This window comes from Eschscholzia californica, unplaced genomic scaffold (assembly GCF_041429995.1).
Source record: "Eschscholzia californica isolate CP2 unplaced genomic scaffold, dmEscCali1.0.p SCAF_6, whole genome shotgun sequence".
In the NCBI taxonomy this organism is placed as follows: Eukaryota; Viridiplantae; Streptophyta; class Magnoliopsida; order Ranunculales; family Papaveraceae; genus Eschscholzia; species Eschscholzia californica.
In genome coordinates, this window is record NW_028238483.1 from 37,603,642 (window position 1) to 37,626,474 (window position 22,833).

The 22,833-nt window shown below is 35.5% G+C and overlaps 2 protein-coding genes across 11 annotated transcripts; both read right to left on the bottom strand.

The window, feature by feature from the left end:
* Window positions 1-7,726: 7,726 nt before the first annotated feature.
* Window positions 7,727-10,167, bottom strand: LOC147534439 (xyloglucan galactosyltransferase XLT2-like). Its single transcript, XM_086650607.1, has one exon. It carries the CDS (start codon window positions 9,677-9,679, stop codon window positions 8,147-8,149), a length of 1,533 nt encoding a protein of 510 aa, XP_086506733.1. The 5' UTR covers window positions 9,680-10,167; the 3' UTR covers window positions 7,727-8,146.
* Window positions 10,168-12,082: 1,915 nt separating this feature from the next.
* EMB3101 (Tetratricopeptide repeat (TPR)-like superfamily protein) lies at window positions 12,083-19,807 on the bottom strand. Of its 10 annotated transcripts, none has more exons than XM_086646625.1 (4): window positions 19,578-19,802; window positions 16,346-16,416; window positions 14,118-14,213; window positions 12,083-14,011 (listed from the first exon to the last, which is right to left on the bottom strand). In XM_086646625.1, the coding sequence occupies exon 4, from the start codon at window positions 13,830-13,832 to the stop codon at window positions 12,318-12,320; it is 1,515 nt and encodes a 504-aa protein (XP_086502751.1). In that variant the 5' UTR covers window positions 13,833-14,011; window positions 14,118-14,213; window positions 16,346-16,416; window positions 19,578-19,802; the 3' UTR covers window positions 12,083-12,317. The 10 variants fall into 10 exon arrangements, 9 of the variants coding, with proteins under 9 accessions (XP_086502751.1, XP_086502754.1, XP_086502757.1 ...); XM_086646628.1 differs by having other exon boundaries at window positions 14,142-14,213; window positions 19,578-19,801; XM_086646631.1 differs by lacking the exon at window positions 19,578-19,802 and adding an exon at window positions 17,067-17,266 and having other exon boundaries at window positions 14,142-14,213.
* Between the last annotated feature and the right edge of the window lie 3,026 nt (window positions 19,808-22,833).

Here is a 22,833-nt window from a genome sequence, read left to right on the forward strand (position 1 = left end):
TATTACATATAAAATACATAAAAGATAATAAGAAATGGTTCGATTTTCTCGGTTATCCGTCATACAAATCCATAAACCGAACTAAACCCCTCCGTTTTGAATTTTTATTATCTGAACCAATCCGGATAACCATTGTCTCGGCCCCCAAACCGCCTCAATCTGTTTAGATCAGATTGGTTTGGCCGGTTCGGATTCTAAATATACATGTAGAAGGCTGGTGTAGGTGGTGCCCATTGTAGGTGCCATTTCTATCTACATGAACTGCTAAAAGCACACGTAAATTCCTTTTAAAAAATTCAAATATTTTTTCTTCCACTTACATAGATTAAATTTTTTTTTGATGATATTTTTTCTTGCGAATTGGATTGTTACCGTAAATAATCCAACAAATACAAAGAGAGTTATTGAGTATAAATGTGTAGTATAGAAAATAAGGGTAATGTGAGAAATTGACAGATTTTATATGATAAAAGAAGAAACTAGTACAAGCAATTATTGGTGAGTAGAATTCTTGTGCAATACAATGTCAATGATCGGGAGAAGGAAAAAGCAAAGAAGAAATATACAACAACCTAAACTACCGATACATATTTCGAAGTCTCTACTTTGCCGAGGGTAATAATCAAAGACGTCACCGAAATTCCAATCACCGTTCTTGTCTTCTTTAGTAAATCCCATCCATTCTTCATAAACACCAGATGAAGCTTCAAATAAGTCAAAGTAATAAACATATAGATGGTGGTTGCTTTGATTGCCTTAGAGGATGGGTAATCCTCTCTATAAGCTTTATAACTAGTTAAAATTGTTTTAGCACGACACTTGAAATGGTGAGAAACAAATTCTTCGAAATGATTTGGTGGAGTAGCTAAAACACTCAACATTGTTTTGCAACTTAAATGAAATACTTCTCTGTTATAATCTAAAGATAATTTGTTCTTCTTCTTCTCGTCGTCGTCCCCCACTTTTAATAGTAATACTGGCTCTGGGGGTGTTGTTAAAATATGGTTTATCGTTTAGAACAAAAGCTTGAATAAACAGAAGAACTTGGAGTAGGTTGGATTGGGAGGGGTTCCAATATTTTTCATTATTTTGAGCTCCTTGATCAGAAATGTTCAAAAGGCTAATACAAACCTCTCCCCCATCATTAGGGTGTAGATTTGGATTCAAGTTGAAACCAAAAGAATGGTAGTAAAACATTGGTGGAAGATTAGGGTAATCGGGTGGGAAATAGATGTCAAAAAAGAAAAGACCGTCTTGGTAAGGGGTACCTGATGGACCGATAATGACTGCTCTAAGGAGACCGATTCTAGCTTCATAAGCTTTGATATAGATATTTGAATCGGGTGGGAGACTTTTTTCTAGAATCATTTTTTCTTCCATTATTCTTGTTTTAGTTGGGTTGGTATAGTAGTATTTTGTATCTTTAGCAGCATAGTAGTTATAGTAATAATGATCCTTAATTGATATCTCGTAACCTTCATCATCAACTTGTGCTTTAATTATATCGAAATTCTTGAACTTAGGAGGAGGAGGAGGATTCTCTTCTTGTGGTTGTGTTAATGCTAATCCATCATCAATTACTATATCAATTTTCTCTTCTTTATTTTCTACTACTATCTTTTTGATCAAGGGCGGAGCCAGGACTTGAAACTACACAGGACTAGCCTAAAAATTTTATAATTAAAATTTTTCTTATGGTAACATGTAAAGGCAATTTTTGGTGTCAAAGTACAATTTTGCAGCATGTTGTGATCGAATAAACCACAAACATATCATATTGAGCTGAAAGTAGTTGATGTTACTAACCGTATATACGCCTCAACATAGATCCAGTTTTCTATACCATTTTGAGCAACTATACCGTGATTACTCAAACAGTAGTTTTATGCTTAACAGCTTCTTGGTTTCTAACTAAGTTAACTAGCACTAGATCAAGTTACTAACAATCTAAACTTTCAAAATTAGGTATTCCCACAATCAAAATCAATCACCAAATTAATCTAAATTAGTAGCTCAGTTGATGAAAATCAATAACCCTGATAATGAAGTAATGGACAATTATCACCAAAATAGTCTAAATTAGTATTTCAAACTATCAAAATTAGTAACCCTAACATAGAAGCAATAGCCATAGACAATGAATTAATCAAAAATCAATTAAAAAAATAACCTAAATTACTAGCTCAAAGCCTCAATCTATCAAAATCAGTAACCCTATTATGGAAAAAAAAAAATCAGTAACCCTAACATTAATATTGAAGTAGTAGAGATTTAATAAGAAAAAAATTGAAGTAATAGAAGCTTTAGCAAGAATAACATAGAAGAGGGAATAAACATTGTTACCTGGAAACATTAAATCTTCAATCTATATAACTATTTTAGCAGAAGAAGAACCCTATGTAAGATTTCACTTTGACTCTTTCATGTTAGAAAAGCTCAGAAATTGAGAAGGATTGCACTTTTATAATAGATTGATAGAGATTAGAGAGAGATGATGGACGAAACCGATCAAATATGAAGGATTCAAGGCTCTCTCTCTGGGATTCCTCTCGGTCGGAACTCTCGAAAGATGAAGATCACGGCTCTCTCTCTCTCTCTCTCTCTCTAGTCGAACTGTGTTCAATCAAGGAAAAACATCCCCTGGCTGCAATTACAAAAATAGCCTAGCTCTTTCAGATTATAACGAAACTACCCCTGACTGCAGCCAGGGGTAGTCTACTCATGCCTCCGCCCTTGTTTTTGATCACTTCTTGATTTTTTGTACTAGTACTAGTAACTTTGTTTTTCATCCTCACTTCCTTTCTAATCTTCAATATTTCATCTCTAATGCTTTCTATTTCTTTGCACAAGCTTTCTCTTTCTACCCTCAAAGGAGAATCCTCCATTCTCACACACCGGACTGAAGAAGTAAAAATATAGGGTTTAGGAAACTAAAAGGAAGCTTCATCATCAGTGAAAACGCGTAGGTGGAAGCTTCCCTAGCCTTTTAGTAATTTTCAATCACTCCTTTCTGTTCCTCACTTACTCCAAACTGATCTGTTTCCTTTTCGTCTAAATCTCCTTTTTCTATCTACAAGACTACAACTGGTTGTTCTTGTACATCCTAACCTTTTGTAAATCCTTATCTTCCACTCCTTCGTTGTGAACTCACTCTTAGTTTTCTTTCTCTCTTCTCTGGTCTTTGTACCCACAACATGGAACAACCATATTTTCTTCACCTATTTGATTTCCACTACCATGATTTGATCGTCGTCGAGTTCATCATCTCCGAAGACGGAGTAATCCACAGCTTGATGGAAGCAGATCGTGCCCGTGTCCGATCAAAATGACATGTCTAGTCTGGAGGGCTACACGTGTGAACCTTCTATTTCAATTCATGGGTTGTTCTTTTTAGTGGGCCGTGCAGTGATTTGGTGGGCCAAATCCACCTTTTATAGTTGGAATTGTCTTTATTACTATTTGGGTCAACAGTTCCATCCAGGAGTAGTCAATCGGGCTTGTCAGCACAACTATACCTACTACGTTATTCTCTTGCCAGTAATATCTCTCTATTTTTCCATCATGCGGTTTTGTGTCAGCTTTGAAATTTTTACTTCAACTGTTGATGCGATCCCTAGCCTTTCTATCGTTCCTTCGGTGCGATACTTATGTGTCAGCTTTGAAGTTCGTACTTCAAGGGTTGACACTATCCCAAGTCTAGGCGTAACTCTTTGATCTTGCTATCAGGATCTCGAAAATTTATAGTCTCTTTATTGAGACGTCTGGGGGATAATCTCTCTATCACTCTTTGTCTCTAAGGAACATTGAGTTTTGACAGTTTGGTAAGAGATTTGACAGTCAAGAGATATCACATGGTTGGTTACGTGTGTGCTTACAGTGCATTCCACTTATGCTCGTTATTTTCGGAAGCCCTACTTGTGGTTCGTGTTCGGCAACGAAGTTCTGAGAAGATCTATATTGCGGCTTTTCCTTTAGACGCGAGAGCTACAAATGAGAGTGTGTGTTTAAATTTGTTTTTTGTTATCTTTTCACTCTGACATTGTGCCTTGTCTTCTCTTTCTGTAAACTGTACGTTATATATAAATAATACGATGTTTACAGTTTAAAAAAAAAAACTTTCTGTGTTGTGGCAAGGACTGCCCCTATGAGATAAAAGAGTTATGTGGCATAGGTCACGATTGTTTTGACAACTCCGAAGAATAAAAAATAGAGTGGTTTTTGGATTTTGTACAGAAAAGAACAATAAGTGATATGATGAGTTAGGTTTAGGACCGTTTCACTTAAGAAGGCAGGCACCTCCACTTTTGTTCAAAGGTCCACCCACACACGAGACCCTTACCTTTCTTTCTTTTGCCAGTCAAATACTAAGTGCGTGCCCGCAAAGTCAAAATCAATAAACTGAATTTCTCTGTTCTCTCTATTTTATTGACTGACTATTGAGGAACAAATTTTGGGTTATCTAATTTGGGATCAAATACAACTTAAGGTCAGCAACTTCTTTCATGATTCTGAAGTACTTCTAGATATAAAAATAATAGTTTTTATTATAATCTTTTTTCTTATATCAAATGTTATGGTAATGACTTTCATAGTCACTTGAAAAGAAACATTATATCAAATGTTATGGTAATGACAACCAAGTATTGACTTCTCTTAGAAAAACTACAACTAGTATGTGTATTTTTTTTTTTTTTTTTGTAAGAATTGCACAAACTTTAACCAGTAATATAAGTGTACAAGGTAACAATACAATAACATTTGATATGATAAATATATGATTTGTGAAAGAAGCTCATGCAGAAAGTCAATAATACATCGTTGCAATTTTATTATAAGTTATATCCCTTTATTTGTTGTAAAGCAATCCCACAGCGGTGGAGAGACAGAGTGTGGTGTTCCTCTTAAGAAGTTAAGAACCCTTCCCTAGTGAGGTCTTTTAAAACCATGAGGCCAAGGTGTGTCAAAGCAAACGATATCACTGGCAGCTCAGAAAGCTGGTCTCCACCATCTTATAACATTCTCTATTTTATTTGTTTATTTATTATGTTTTGTCGCTTTTCTAAAACTCTTCGTAAGATGTCTTTTTTAAGTTTTCGAACCAAGAAACAAACATAGTTTTATATTGTCTAATTTTGCTTTTTTCTAGAACTAGAACATAAATTATTTCTAGCTTTTGACCTTGGAAAAATAGAAAAAGTATCAGATTTATGTTTTGGTGATATAATATATTTTCTTCAATACAGTATTCTTGGAAGCATAAAGTTTGACACTAGGTGTTACTCTAGTCTAATGCATGTCCACTACAAAATTTATTTAATGCAAGGCGCAACTAAGTTAATACTTGGTTGTTCAAGTGGTTCATAGTGTTGATACAAATTTCAAAATTATAGAGGTATCACATTTGACTTTTGAAGAAGATTTAGTATGTTATTGGACCTTATGTGAGTAATTTTCAAGAGATTTAGATTTAGAGTTTATGTAAATTGGTCTATCAGTCGTAAGATTCAAATTTTGTCTAACTTAAAGCATCTCCAATGCAAGACTCAAGAAAACTTTAAAAATTTGATGTGTCAAGTGTGAAAAGTGGATCTCTAAATCATTTCTTTCTTATTTAGCCATTTAGAGATACTCTATCGAAAAGCCTTCTCCAATGCAACTCTCAAGAGAACTCTATAAACTTTTATTTTGGTATAAAATTAATTGATTTGCTTATGTGACACTTAAAGATCTTCAAGTTGACACTCTAAATTTAAAGTCTTCTTATAAGGATTTCTAAAATAGATCTTAACGCATCATTTTAGAGATTCATGTTGAGTTTTGCGTTGGAGATAGATTTTAAAAAGAAACTGTGAAAAATCTTACGTGACGCTGTAAGATTTAAAGTTTGAGTGTTGCATTGGAGAATCAGAGATGTTCTTAGAGTTTAGCTACTATCTAATTAAATTCACTAAACACTAAATAAAATTTTATAAATCTTAACTGAAGAGCCTAGTGGGACATTAAAATCCAATAAGGTAGTCACTAAAAACCCCAACTCACACATTCATTTTCTCCAATCTTATATATAACTTGGTCTTAACACCTGCTCACTCGATTCATGTCTCAAAGACATGTGCTTATACAGTGAGAGAAGGAATCTGGTGACTCATTTAATCTTTGAGTTTGCAGGTATAAAATAAAACAGAAGTAGAAGACTTTCTCTAGGTCAGACAAAATAGATAAACAAATTAACATATTGAGTTTGAACTTAGACACATAAAAAAGGTTTGAAATGTTAGGTCAAGTTGATATCAATCCTTTCAAATAAAAAAAAAAATTGATATCAGTCAGTGTGATAAATGTCACGTTGAAGTTTCAATTATTGTGGATCTCAATTAAGGACCTCAAACCTTATTAATGATACCCATAGTCATAGAGGACTACATCTAAGTCCATGCGTATGCCTCGTCTTGTATATTTTTTTCTTCAAAACCTAAGGTTACAGGATCTATAGACATATCAGATACTACGACTACAAGTTAGTGACGATATAGAGATCGGTTGTTGACGAAAGATCGTTCTTTACTAGTAAAAGCCTAATAACATAATACTTGAGTTACTATCAACCAATCTATCAACATTTATGTTATATTTGTGTGGATTAGAAATTGAATGTTGTTGGGAAGAATACCAATTAGCTATAGTTTTAAACATAGTGATAGAAATTAGAAAGTAGCAATCCTTCTATATTTTTACATAGTAAAGTGATTTATGTCAAATTCAAATACGCTATTTGTGTCACTCTTATTAGAAAGAAGTGGTCCCAATTTACATTTTGGTGAAAATTTTGCCCATACTTCGTAAGCAAATACTATGACATTTTCAATTGGCTGAAAATCTAGATGATAAGGGACGTCTAACGCTAGATAGCTATGTCATTATCCTTATCCTCGAGACTTTAACCCTCCCCATCTCTCCTTTTCTTTATTAGAGTACAAGGGATGACCACAACTTTGTTTATCTAATCAACTCTCTGCACAAGATAATAAGTCGAGTTTACTGAAAATCTTTTCTTCGCTTCAATTTTAGACCAAGATTAGGTGGGTCGTCCAGTAGACACAATGGATCAATGAGTAAAGGAATCTCGACATCTGGGGAAGGGAAAATCAAAGTTCCAATTCCTAGAACCTCCATTATTACTTATTTGTCACTGTATAATCGTTTGAGCAATTGAAGCGCTATAAGAACATAAATAACTCGAAGTGGTTTAAAGTTTACCCAAAATGATGTAATTGTCAAATTCTTTTCACCAAAATTAAAATTTCTAGACCATCACAGTATTTATAAACATCCACAATTTGTGCAATAGTAAATCGACATAGCAAAATGTACATTAATACTAACTGTTAGAAGAGACAAATAAAAAACTTTTTCTCAGGTACCATCAGCAGAATATTAGATTCTTTCTTGGAAAGAGAAGGGAAAACTAAAATCCACTTCAGAGAATCTAACCCTACCACTTCCATCACCAATCATCAAAGTGTTCCTTCATCAAAAAAAAAAAATAAAAAAAATCATCAAAGTGTTGCATATTCCATACACCAAACAAGCCCCTAAAATATACCAAACTTAGGCTAAAAAGGTATTGAGAGAATCGAATGCTTAAACCCAATTATTTCCCACCACAAAACAACCTTTTTTTGTTGAAATACCACAAAACAACTTAACCTACCTTTCAAGACACTTCAAAATAAAAGTCCTCCATAAAATACTCAATTCAATTATATTTTTATATACAATCCCTCCATTCCTTTTATAAATTAAAAAAAAAAAAGTAAATTCACCAACCTCTCCAGAAATGAAAAATAAATAAATAAATAAATAATCGATATAGATTTTACACATTAAACTTTTCTTTCGATACTTCTCTCTTCCCTTATTTAAGTTCTTTCCACACTAACTTAAGTTGTCTATAATTGTGGTGATACGAATCAATTTCCTGCATCTAGACTAATTTACTTGATCTATAATATTTGTAGAAATCTCATTGGGCTTGAAATGATTTTAACCGATACCTTGTATAATATTTGTCGTATGATCAACTTACTAGCACTGCAGAATTTAAAGGATATTCCCTTACTTCGGCTTACCTTTCTTGTCTCTATTCTCATTTTAATTTTCTAAAAATTCCATCTTTCTCCTTCATCTTTTTATGGGTTTTAAACCTCCTCAAAACCCCATCAATTGCTATATCAAAAGCATCTTTTATAGTCTCTAACCCTCCTTGTGGTTCTGCATACACAAATTTGGGTATATAATCAATCACTTTCTCTCTCATCCTTCTAACTTCTTCTCTACTAAACTTTTCGAGTACCCCTTTGATAGATGTCCCATTAATAACATCTTTCCGGTCTATGAAAACAGAATAACTCTTTGGTTCACCCGGTAAAAACCACTCGTATTGATAATAAGCGGTTCGGTGCCAGAAAAAAACTGGAATTGAACCGGCTATCATACAATCAAATGTGGACCGTCTAGTAAAACTATCACCTCTTGGTTGTAAACAAAAATCGGAACTCAAGAACGTTTCAAGAATCGCTGTGCTACCGTTAGAACACCGAGTCACACTACAGTCAACAACTCGGCACGAGTCTGAATCGGTATTACACTGTTCCAAGAGTACACCTCTGAAATCATTCTTGAATGCGCCACGTGTACCACCAGCAAACGAAAATAGAATCGTGCGGTTACGAGTACGGACAAAATCTTGCCACTGAGTTAAATCGGAATCGGTCGTTGGGTGGAACCCAGTAGGATACGGTACACCGATATCGAAATAATCCCATGGGTTCCGTTCAATTAAGAGCCGTGTGATGTTTTTCATCTGAGGCATATAAATAAAACTTGAACCCCAATCATTAATTTTTGACCGTCGAAAATCCCAAGTGATTCTACCAAGCATGATGAAATGATCCCAACCGTTAGATCTTTTCCAATAAACTTGATTAGTAACCCACTCTAATAACATCTTAGAGTGGTAATCTCGATGAGATGAATTGTAATTATCCGACCATAGATATTTACCAACAGCAAGACCAGCATAAAAAGGAAGATAAAAAGCTGAAGCAGATTCAGGATCTAGGGTTCGACATTGATGCCCTAGAATCCGATTATGAAAGATGATTTCAGAAGCAAATTGATCTGTCCAATACCAAGCTCGTGTCAGATTTTCCGGTACAACTCCGGTCATTGCTTCAGCTTTCTGACCTAACCCACTATTTGAAAGTGCTTCACATCGAGAATGCCATGGATTCAATTCACCACATTTTTCAACTAATTCTTTATTGAACATTTCTGGAAGTTCATAAACATAAACCCTACCCAAATCACAAACATTTTTTTCTTCAATTTCATGTTTTGTGATATTGGTTTGATCAATACTGGATTGGGTGATTGGGGGACTGTTAGAAGGTGGGAGATGGCGGAAAGAGAAAGAAACAGGAAGAGAACGAACCCCAAACAAAAGAATTATTTGTAGAGAGAGAAAACAGAGAAGAACCCATACTCTAGGATGAGTTGAAATAAAATTTCGAATTGAAATCAGAGTGTTTTTTCGATCAGAATAATCTGGGGTTTTAGGGTTTTTGATAACATGGGGAGAGTCTAATTCAAGTAACAATGAATTAGATTTCGGAAGCATTACAAAATAATAATCTCCGGCGAACTTTGCCGGAGAAAACGGTGGGTGAAATAGTTTATGAGTTGATAGAGAGAGAAAGAGAAAGTGTGGTTGTGGTTAGAGAGAGAAAGTTGATGTTTAAAGTGAAGGAGATATATGGGTTACTTGAGTTTCGAGAAGTGGAATTTAGACACGTTTGTCAAATTTCATGACCGGTTGAGATTGTATCTACCGACGAAGAAGTACACGTGCCGGTAAAAGAGGTGTGGATGACGTAATTATTATCGTAAAATGGTAATTTAAAGCGTCATATACGGCGGACAGCAAGCTGGTAATGAAATGGAGTTAATGAGAAATGGTGGAGTCCGGATTTTGAGCTAGATCGTTTTGATTGATAAAATGTTTTAAGATTGGGTACATTAATGGCCCTAAATCTATTGAGTTATGGATGATTAAATTGTTTGATCACCGACAATATTAAAACATAAATGATGAATATTTTAAGATTGAGTCCATTAATGGCCCTAAACCTGATTAGTATTGTTAGAATCTTTGGATACTATAAATGTGGGTACCCCTGCATATATTGAGAAAATTTTCATTGACAATATAGAGAGTTCCTTTACTCAAAAGATTGTGATAAAATAAAAATAATCAAATTTCTTTTGCACAACAATTATTTAAATTTTGATAAAGTAAAGCAAATGAAATACCACAAAAATCTTGATTCTGTTTTCTTTTTACCAGATTAGAGGAATACAATATCTATTATAAATTAAAATAAAATTAACTACCATAAAAAATTACTTTACGGTGTGTTTAGTTGCAGGATTTCTAAGTAAGATTTCTATTAAAAGAGGAATTTTGTAAGAATCTTTGATTTATTTGGCTACCAAGAATCTTAAGACTCTTGAATCCTAAAGATTCATAATTCCAAAATTTTTATTGGACTAAAATCCTACCCTAACCTTTAGGATTTGCTAGGATTTTAGATTAATAAACCTAGATATCAAAATTAAAATCAACAAAAAAAATATTTTCTTCTACAAAATAGTTATTTTAAAATTATATTTTTTTTCTCAAATATCATTTTTTCCGAAAATCGATTCTTCCCTAAATAACTTTTTTTTCTTGAAATCCGATTTTTTTCCCGAAAACATATTTTTTCTTCTCCAAACCCGGTTTTACCGAAAAATCGTTTTTTTAGATAACTGAAATTTCCTGAAAACTTTTTTACTTCATGAAGACCATTTCTCCCGAATTGTTTTTTTCAAGGATAAAACGGTTTTCGGAAAAAAAAAAAACGATTTTTGTGAAAAAAATGTTTCATGAAATCTCGGTTACCGACAAAAGTGGTTTTCAAAAAAAAATCATCTCGGGCAAAAAGTTTTTTTTTCGGGAAAAAGGGTTTTCGAGGAAAATTATTTTAGAGAAAAAAAATCAGTTTACAAAAAATTTAGAAAAACGGTTCACTAAAAAAAATTATGAAGAAAACAGATGGTTCTCGAGTGAAATGATATTTGAAAAAACAAGTTTCGAGAACAATGTTTCTTCAATATTTTGTAAAAAAATGTATTTAAAAATACTCAAATAATAATAAATCATAGGATTCTTATTAGTTGCCAAACGCCCAAACAAATCAAATAATATTACTTGGATTCATGAATCCGTGGAATCATGAATCTGAAGGACTCAAAATACGCAGATTCATAATTCTGTCATCCAAACGCACCATTAACGAACTTATGTGTTACCAAATATTGGAGATGCGACTTCCGAATTTTTAGAATAGGAACACAGTCATTAGAGCATGATCGTTTGTGCATCTCTGATCAGGGTTAGGGTTTGTTCATAAGCTTTAATGATGATGTTTTTTTAATGTTTAGTGGGAGTAATCACCCCATTGATTTTTAATTTCTTCCTACCGCAATAATCATTTGAGTTATGTACTATCTTATGATTAAATATTGTTTACCCTTAACCAATTTCCTGCAAAACATGTGATCCTCTTGAATAAGCAAGATCGATGTAGCCTCTTGTCGATACTACTAGTCTTGTCGCTACCTACTAGAGGAATCCCTTCTATACCACTCAACAGAAGCAAAAATCCCATCAAGATAGATTGAATCGGTGGTATCAGAGCACGGTTTGGACCAAGCCAAGGGGTCTTTCAATTCTAGCAATCCAGCTAGTCTAAAAATAAGCGGGGGTGGAGGGGATCCGTATTTGTTGTTCAGGTCGATCAGAAGGTGCAGAAATAGCTAGGCAAGGAGGTTTTCAGTTTACAAAGTGAAAATAGGATATAGGTATCTAGTTCAAAAAGTGTGTACTATTCAATATCTAGGATAACCATGCGTCTATATATATATATTTTTTTTGTTTTAAAAAAGATCGAGCCAACTAAGAATTTGACTAATTCGATTCTAAGATAAATCTAGTTCCATGAGTTGTTTTTTTTTCGATTAAATCGATTTGTTAAGAGTTTCTTCTAATATTAAATTATGCATACAAGTTCATTTAGATACATAATACTTCAATTAGCATCAAAAGAGACTATGGTTGCAAAAAAATCATATAACAAAATCTAATTCGAAAAGCCCTCAAACATCAGCGACGAGACGTCAACCCGTTCTCAGCACGTTCTTCTTCTCCCCAAGATTCATTTGGAATTAGTAAGCTGATCTAGAGTCGTCTCTACAAAATCTTTAGCTACAGCTGCATCAGAATACAACACTAATGAGTTCCAGACGGAATCCTCTGGCACCTTACCTTGACTAATCATCTCTTCCAACCAAACCAAAGCTTCATATCTCCTACCCACATGGCAAAGCCCAATAATTAGCTTGTTAAAGATGGTATTATTTTCAGGCCAAAATTTTTTATCCAACATTTTCTCGAAAAGTTTACTTGCTTCAAGAAACCGACCTTCTATACATAATCCGTCCACCAAAATAGTGTAAGTTTCCTTGTCAGCAACACAACCCACCTGTTTGGCCATTTTGTCCAAGTACGACAAAGCTTTCGTTGATTTCCTTTCATGACAAAGGCCTTTCAACAGAATATTATACGTTCGGGTAGTAGGAACGCAATTAGCCTCCACCATCTCGAATTCAATAACTTGTGTTGCTGCATCTGCTTTCCCATCCTTGCATAGTTCTCTAATCTTTCCTTCGTATGTCGAAACTGACGGCCTATATCCTCTTTCTGTCATTTCTTCGAGCACCTTATTAGCATGGGAAATATTTCCTTCTGAATAAAGATCATTCGCCATAGCACTATAGCTAGCAAAACTAGGAACTCCGCCCCTCATCAGAGCTTGACTAATGGAACCCTTAATATCTACGACGCTTCCACTATCAAAGTCGAGTCCTTGAAGGCACCGCTTTGGAGCCCTCAATCCCTTTCTCAAAACCTTCTTAAGAATTTCTAAAGCTTCTTCGACATGCCCATAATCACATAAAGCATCTAAAAGTGTTCTATAGATAACGATATCATCACCACTGCCTTTCTGAGAGATTCTCCAAAACATAGAGTAGAGTAAATGGGTGGCCTCGTTGAGCATCCCATCATCGCATAGGCCTTTCATAAGTACACGGTAAGTATCCTTGTCTGGATAGCAACATTGATCATTCATCTCTTGAAAAATCTGGAGAGCAAGATCAGAGCGATTTCTTCGACAGAGAGCATCGATGAGAATGTTCAACGGGCGGATTCTAGTTTTGACCTCCCACCCATGTGAGTAATCCATGTATAGACGGTAAATATCCTCATCAAATTTGGGTTCTTTAACTAGTACCTGCATAAGTGTAAGGAATGATTCTGTCCAATTAACGCAGTTGAAGTGAGGGAGGTTTTTGAAGAGGGAGACAGCATCGTCTAGCTTGCCAGCCTTGATGTAGGTCTTAATTGCACTGTTGAAGGTGGAATCTTTGCACTCACAAGAGTCTAGTCTCATCTGGTGGATGATATCTGTCATCTGAGGAAGGAGAGAAGAATTACCAAGGATGTTTATGATGGTGGAATACACAACGCTATTATGCTTGTAATTGGGGTATCTGGATGGAGCTTCCTTGAAGATTTGGAAAGCTGTTAGTGGGTTCTTTTGAGCCCGGATGAGCTGACATAGTTGAGTTGGGGTGAAGAAATTGCTCTTCGGCCATCTTATTAGATTCATTGTTGGGACTAGTCATACAATCATCTCCATTGTTTCAACTTTAAAAACTCAATGAGGGGTATATTAGGTAGAGGAGATGAGATGGTAACGCGAGTTCCCTACAATCTGTAGTAGTTGAGTCTTCGGTATTTCCCAATAAAAATGACCAAGCTGAAGGTGATTAAATATGCATTTAGACCCTGAAATTTGAGAGAGCAATCAAAATTCAGAAGATGTGGCACTAAATATTAGTAATTTGTAAACAAATACGAAAGAAACCTTATTTCAAAATGGGGACAAATTTACTCATCACAGTAGGAAAACCTTAACTTGATTGTAAAATAGTGTATCGCCTTGAAACCCAGGACTAGGGACCTACCAAATGGATCGAGAGTATCCCCTCTGCCAAAAGACTACAAATTAGGCAGGTAGTAATCTCTAGTAGGGTAAGAAACATAAGGAGGAAGCAAGAACCAAGCTACACGGTTGACAAGACATATCGATGTGAAGAAAACTAAACAAAAAGAGAGATGATCTGCATCACGAATCGCGTGGTGGCAAATTTGAGTTTTTGATTAACTGGTTTTGAAAATCGAACTCCCTAAATTATTGTCCACTGTTCGACCTTCTGCAAACTCCACGTGATATTGTGACAATAGGCCCACATGGACAAAGGGTACTCCCAGAACTAAGAATACAATATTTGGGTCCTCTTCACTCATCGCCAAATGGTTTTGAGTTGCCCTCCCATAAACTTAACAAATTTCACCATCAATTATACAACTCATTCAGAAGTCGGACACAATAATATAACAACCGCAATGGTTTAACAACCCATAACAAAGTACGCCCTAGGTTTGAGTACAGTTTTTGACATTTCTAGGGTTTCTTAAGCATTCGCTTGAGATGCAAATGAAAAACATACCGAAAAACAAGACTACAAGGGAGCAAAGATTACCTCTTATCTTTCGCACGTTATAATCTGGAGCGTTAAAAATATCAACGTCCAGATTTTTATTTCCCTCTCATTTGTGCGGAAGGACTGCGGAAGAAATAATTTATTGTCGAAGGACTAAACACCCAAAACCCGATTGGGACTAGGGGTGGGAATCGGGCCGGACGGGCAGCCCACGGGCAGGAAAATGATCGGGCCGGGCAGGTACGGGCAAGTGGCAGTAGTGACCAATAGGGCAGACGGGCCGCATGGGCGGGTATAATGTTTCTCTCTGTTCGCCAAAGCCCGTCCGTGCCCGTTTATTTTGACGGGCATAACAGGTAACGGGCGGGTACGGACGGGTACTGCCCGTGCCCAGATATTAAAACAACATTTTTTATTTAAATTACAAAAAAATTAAGGGAGAAGATCAAGATATTACAAATTCAGCAAAAAAACTATTATAAATGAGCTTCTGTTCTCAACACATAATTAACAAAAAATAACAAAGAAAAAGTATAAGTATTTAGATCATCACTTGGAAAGATCAGATTGTAATGATGGGATAATCCGAACTCAAAATAGATAAGCCATAATAATTGAAGTGTTTCTAATCCGAAGATTGACATCACATTCAAGTATTTGACCCACCTGAAAGTATAGGAGAAACTCAATTCCCTATCATACCCGATCAAAGTACATCTGATCACACCATCAGAATATAAACAACTCACTCAGTGAGGTTGCAGCCTGCTATCAGTGAAGTGTACATCTTATAGAATAGTTACAAAAAATACAAAAAAATCGAAGTCTTCAAGATGTCAACAACAAAAACAAGATAGATAAAGAGTTGCTCTTTTTGGGTTTTGATTCATCTACATCTGCTGCAATGGTATTAGCAGGAGCAGAAGCAGACACACTCTGGTTTGCATTTGTTGTAGAATCAAAACCAAGTCCCGGTTCTATTGAAACAGGATCAGTACATGGAATAGGAGCTGATGCAGCTGCTGAATCCATTGAAGATACTACAACAAATGACATGAATCCATAAACCGATCCAATATCAGTTTGATTCACAAGTTAAACATTATAAAATACACAAAATGAGAGACAACAACAATTTCTCTCAATTTTTCTAGCCTTTTAACCATCATTTGGTCTACAAAAATTTCATGTTGTTAATCCAAGGGTCCACCTACATGAAGATCATTACATGTTGCTGATCCAAGGGTACACCTTCATGAAGATTTCATGTTGCAAACCCTAAATCAACCTTCACGATGATCATTCATTTTCCGGACCCTGGTTCTACACCCATGTATATTTGGGTTTCTTTTAAGAGACCATCAGAGCTAGAAAAAAGTTATTTTATATAAACTTCAGATCATCTAAACATATGACAAACATCATGTATAAAATGACTATAAACCATCTATAAATAATGTACATGTTTAAAAATCCTAACATACTAGAGATCATCTATCAACCATGTATAAAAATGACAGACTACAGATCATACAAAACATATGACAGACATCAAGTATAAAAATTACTACAAATCATGCATAAAAAATTTGTAAGAGAGAATTAAGAACATTACATTTCAAGAAAGCCAATAGACTGGTTGCTGAACTGTTAAAGAAGATCTCGACTCAAGACTCGAAAGCAAATCTGCAACCAACATAAAGAAATATCATAACATAAGAGACTAACAATAATCATATCTTAAAAAAATGTCAAATCTAAAATACCCTAAGATAAAATCCTAATTTTAGGAAAACTTTTACAACATTCATTAAAAAAAAGTATAGATCATATCTATAATATTAGATCTAAAGTGACATGTACCATATCTAAAATAACCTAAACATATCTAAGTATTTTTTTTAAGAATATTTACAAATCAGATCTAAGAAATAATATTTAAGAAAAATATTTCAGATTAATATGAATAAGATTAATCAAAGTAATAACATGTTCAGACGAGATTAGAGAAGGGGAAGACAACACAAGATTACCAGAACCCATGTTGCTGCTCACATATTCCAACCTAAAAACGAAACCCTAGAAATATGCTTTACCCACAAACCTAATGTTCCTATATGATCCGACAAAGCTCGAAAACCACCAAAAATTAAGCTTTCGAAACTATAATAAGATTCGATAGATGGATATAATTATAGATCTAGATAAGTCCGTCCATGGATTTGAAAAGGAGATCAGACCAAATCAGACTATCATAGATTCAAAGTAATAAACTTTTTTTTTTTTTTTTTTGGAAAAAAAAACTTTTTTTTTTGGAAAGTAATAAACCTTAGTACCTTACAGATCTAGATAAGTCAGTCCATGGATTTGAAGAAGATAAGTAGATAACACATTAACACCCAAATATGATGAAGAAGACAAGTAGATAACACCCTTCTACACTAGCCAACTAGAATTCTTAAGAATTAAGAGGCAGAGATGGAGAAAAGAGGAAATGGAAGGGGGCAATTACTGAAACCCCACCTTTTCATAATACACATTACTGAAACCCCCACCTTTTATTTATAATTACTGAAACCCCCACCTTTTTGGAATTTCCGTCAGATTTAACTTTTCATTTTTCAATATTACTTTCTTGCCCTCTTACTAAAACCCCCACCTTTTCATAATACACTTACTAAAACCCCCACCTTTTCATAATACACTTACTGAAACCCCCACCTTTTCTAAACATGCTTGCCCTCTTACTAAATCCCCACCTTTTTATAATACACTTACTAAATCACCTTTTGACCACCTTTTGACCGTTTTTGCTCCTTTTTATGCAATTTTTTTCTATTTAAACCCAAGTTTGAAACCATCCTACAAACTTCACCCCTTCCATCAACAAGTTTTATTATTAAACCCAAGTTTGACCACCTCTCGACTTAGAAGGGGGTTAATCTTTTCTCTTATAAGTCAAGATCTCGAGGCACACTAACAATCACAAAAAATTATTGTCTATATAATCTCCTCAATTTTATGATCGGGTAATTGGTTGATTCAAAGACATATGATCGCTCGAAATCAAGTAGTTCTGTTTTCTAGAGATCTAGGGTTGGTAACGGGTGACTTGTGACACATTTGACCACTCGAAAATAAGTTTGTATTGTAAAAACGTTGTTGATTGGTTGATGCATAGACATCTGATAACTCGAATATCAAGTTGCTACAAAATTTGATCATTTACTAGTTTGTCGTTGTCTTAGTGATTTCATTAATACATGAACTTGTTACTTACGACTTCACCCTATTGTTGTATATGTTTGAAAATGGCAATTCAACTACTACACTACCAAAGGAATAAGGTAAAAATAATATTGATTACTATATAAAATAAGACTAATTAGGTGAAAAGAGGTCACACATCATCTATATTTCGAAATTACGTAGAATGAGTACAAATATTCAATTAGTCCATATTCTATCAACCCCACAATAATATCATATACTAAATATATATAAAGTTTCTTGCATCTAAACTATATCCTAAATAAAAAAGTAATAACATTAAGGATACACACATGCCTGTCAATCACTTGAGAGAGAGAGAGAGAGAGACTTGGTCCAACCCTAGCTAGGATTAGTGAATTAGAGGTAGCCATTGCCCTTGTTCAAAAAGCTTCAAAAACCATTAACCTTTCCTCCTCTTACTAAGACTACAAAATGTTCTTAGGAGCCTGATTGCCGATTGCTCTGGCCCATGAGCCTAGTTTACACCGGCCCAGCAAGCCGGTTTGACACCAATATAAGAGCATATCACATCTTGACTTAGTTACTCCAATATGTGTGTAGCTTTAATAGGGTTTAGAAGACAACTGCTAGAAGAACTTGAACATGACAACTAATCACTATAATAGGTCAGACAGTAATTTAGCATACAAAGATGAAGTTTCCATTACATTGAACAGGAAGGAAGAAATAGTTGGTTTTCGCTGTTTAAATAGAAAAGTATGAACGAAACGGGAAGAACGAAAAACAAAGATGAAGATTCATAACCTCCAAAATAAAGTGCTTCGTTTTTCCTGCAGATGCCAAACTGGTTGGTTCCATTTGACTCATTACTTTGTAAAGGTATGATGTGATAAAGTAGCTACAATGTGTGGATAAAATGGCACGAATATACGAGTAATACAGTATAGTTGCCATCTACAACCATCTAACTCTTGGTTGGTAACTAGAACCTCCATTTTCATTTTTTATTTATCAGTAAGAAGGCTTTCTTAGTCTATGTTCAATAACACTCGTATGAAATGTAATAACCAGATGACTAGACATAGAGATCTACAGGCAATAAGTCATCCCTAAAAAATCCCAAACTCAAAAGTCTTGTCCTCGGAAAAGATTATTGGGTATATATCTAATAGTAACACGTACAAAATGATGGCCGCAGTAACATTTTCACCTTATACCAAGCAACATCGATAAGTTTTTCAAGCTCAATTAAACAAGCGACATATGTTCGGTATTACGTGTGCGTAAAGCTATCTATCTAATTCACAGTAACGAGGCAAAGATATATTACAAGATCCCACCGAAAAACGGTACACGGATACCAACAAATTTCCCACCAAAAAACCCTAATTTCAATTTCACAAACTTTATGTGAATTTTGCATAAACCCTAATTTCAGTTGGTTTGTGTTCACATCAAGTTTGATAACCCTAACTAAACCCTAGTTCAAAAAAATTAAACCCTAATTTCAATTTCTCATCAATTTCAAACTAATTACCTTACCCTAGCTCATAATACACATCAATTTCAGGAGGTTTGAGTAGTTTGAATGGATTTCAAGGGAGAGAGAGCACCTGTTGATTACAAGAGAGATGGAGAGAGCACCTTCGAGATTCAAACTTCGGTTTGAATAATTGGTATTGCTGCTCGTTTTTTGCTGGGATGGAGATGATAGAGAGAGCACCTTCGAGATTCAAACTTGAGTAACCCTAACTTGATTATCCACCAAGATTCAAACCTCTGAAACCCCCCCACCCTTTTCGAGTTTCAAACTCGGTTTGAACAACTAGCAAAAGCTGGATTTGTTTGGGGCTGGGATGGAGAAGATATAGTTGGTTATTTGCGCCCCACGTTTTTGCTCGAACTCGCCCAGTTTTTTGGTTTCACAAAGGCTGGGCTTGTTTAACCAATGGGCATTTCGATCACTCCACATTACTAACGGCACCACTCCGTTTAATCTGACGGAAATCACCAAAAAAGTGGGGGTTTCAATAATTATAAATAAAAGATGGGTGTTTCAGTAATATGTATTATGAAAAGATGGGTGTTTCAGTAATAGGTATTATGAAAAGGTGGGGGTTTCAGTAATTGTCCCAAATGGAAGCAGCCTCCAAAACTTAGGTTTTAGAAAGTAATAGAAAAGACCACGTTAAGTCTTTTAACCTGGTTGGGACTCTCATTCACCAACCTAAATCCCACGGATGTGGGATTTACTCATCGGAGGGTCTAGGCTTAGCCACTTATTGGCAATCAACGGGCGAGTATGCGGGTAGGGTTAGGACGGGTATAGTTACGGGCGGGTAGGGACGGGTGTCATCGGGTGTAAATATTCTGGCGGGCGCGGGCGGGTAGCCGGCGCGAGATCTTTACCCGAGCCTGCCCGTTTTTCCTGCCCAGTACGGGCGGGGTAGTGCCCTTAATCGGGCAACGGGCCACCGATTAACATATCGGGTCACGGGTACCCGCGGGCGGGTTCGGGCCCGCGGGTTTTATTCCCACCCCTAATTGGGACCCAGTTTAGATTCGGGTAAGGGAGAATTGCCCCAATTCTGATAATGCCTTTACTGAAATCTCCCAATTCTGATAATGCCTTTACTGAAATTCCTCACTTTAATTAGTAATTACTGAAACCCCCCAACTCCGTTTAATTTAACGGTATTGTGCCGTTAGAGAGAGTGAAATAACTAAAACACCATTTACTAAAATCGGACCAAAAAAAGTTCATGAAAATGGGGCGCCGGATACTAAAAAGGGGGGCGCATATATCACTGAATTGTCTTCTCCCTCACTGCCTCACGTACATGGATGCATCCAATGACATTCATGGAAGTAGCAAAACCTAAATGGTATGAAAGGGCAATGGTTATAGCAGTTCAAGGATTATTCTTCAATGCTTATTTCCTTTCTTACTTGGTTTCACCAAAACTTTCACATAGAATTGTTGGGTACTTGGAAGAAGAAGCAATTCATTCTTTTTTTTTTTGAATCCAAGGGAAACATATCCATTAATAAGTGATAAAATCACAATGATACAAGGATGATAATTGTTATTTCTCTCATCTGAAGACTTCATGAGAGTTACATACCTTTAAATGCAAAGTGCCTCATGAAGGGAAAGAAATTGGACTAGACACAGACACAAGGGATCCTAAAGATCCGAGAAAAGAGACCCTAAAGGTCTGACAAAAGGATCCTAAAGATCCGTGAAAGGAGACCCTAAAGGTCTGACAATAACGAAATTATTGTACTATTAATACAAATAAACTCAAAATGCGACAAAATAACTGGAAGAACCACCGCCGCTGTCACCGAAAACCGACGCCGTCACTTGAAACCGTCACCGGAAAACCGTCGCCATTCACCAGAAAACCGTCACCGGGAAACCGCTGCCATCACCGGAAAACCACCACCATCATAGAAGAACTGCCGACACTGAATCCCAGAACCCCCATCACCACGCCATCACCGTAATCACAATCATTTTCTATTGTTCATCTTTTGCGAGTTATATGATAATCTTTTCAGTCCACAAGATGCTTGTACTTCCATTTCCATAAACATTAGTATGAAATCTCCATTTTTTCCCTTCAATATTCCCCAAAAATGCAATACCAATTCAACAAGTGTCTTCTCAAATACATCTGCATTTGATATGTAGAAAACAACAACCACTCGGGTAGTGAAGGCAGCCGGCAATTTGATCTTTGCACTAAACATTCCATGATTGCATAAACTTGACAAAATTAACCCTGATCCTTAGTAACGGTTAAGGAGAAGACGAACGGAATTGCCATCAGATGAACGGAGGGTATTGAAATTACCAAAAAGAGGATTATCGTTGGTTGAATTTAATTGTTGTAACATTAAAAGATGCATCTATTGTCCATGTTAGAGAGAGGATAACAAGAAGAAGAATCCAAGAAGAATAGATAATTGATGATCTTGTTGATGAGGATGATGCCATTTCTTTATAATCTAGAGAGAGAGAGAAAACTATGTGAAGGATTGGTTTTGATTCATAAGTATCTCTCGCATTAGGAGAAACTATTAATGGAGAGAAGCCTAACAAACAATGAAAACGAAAAGGGGATCCGGCGAAGGGTCATCCCTTCGCCGGAAAAGCAAAACAGATCCCAATTCAATCTTATACTGAGTTCTTGAAAGAATTGGATAAAGGTAATATTGAGAATGTCAAAACACCTGCTATTGCTATTGATTATTGGAGATTACCTGCTGATTCTACACTTCAAGATGTCGTTATGGTTGTTAGAGCCGATGAAGCTCATCATCGTGATGTTAATCACTTCGCTTTGGTGCGTAAACCCTTCTCCATTTTCACTCTTCATTGAATTGTCTTTACTTTTCTTTTACTACCAGATTCTTCGTCATAGGTAGTGTTTGCGGAGACGAAGTCGTACTAAATCTAGAGTTTATTGAATTTGCAGGACATACATGTTCAAGGGCATGAGTTGAAGGAAGAAGCTGCACCTATTGGCTATCATTAAACTTCTATGTTACAAAATAGTAGTATATAATAGAACTACTACTTCTGCTGTTACTTCTACTACACTTACTCAATAACTCTTGCTTTTTGTCTACTTTGTTTCTTGAGATTGAGAACCCAATAACAATATCTCTTGTATATATGAACGTCATTTAAATACAATGAAGTTTCTTTCATCAATCCATAGAGTCAAAACAACCGTCAAGTTCGAGCAACACTACTGGTAGTACTTCAGACTTTAAAATGGTGAAAACTATGGAAGAAGTTCGAGGCCATTCCACAAATACAAACGTTTATATTGCGAGGGTTGAACGATGTAATAGTCA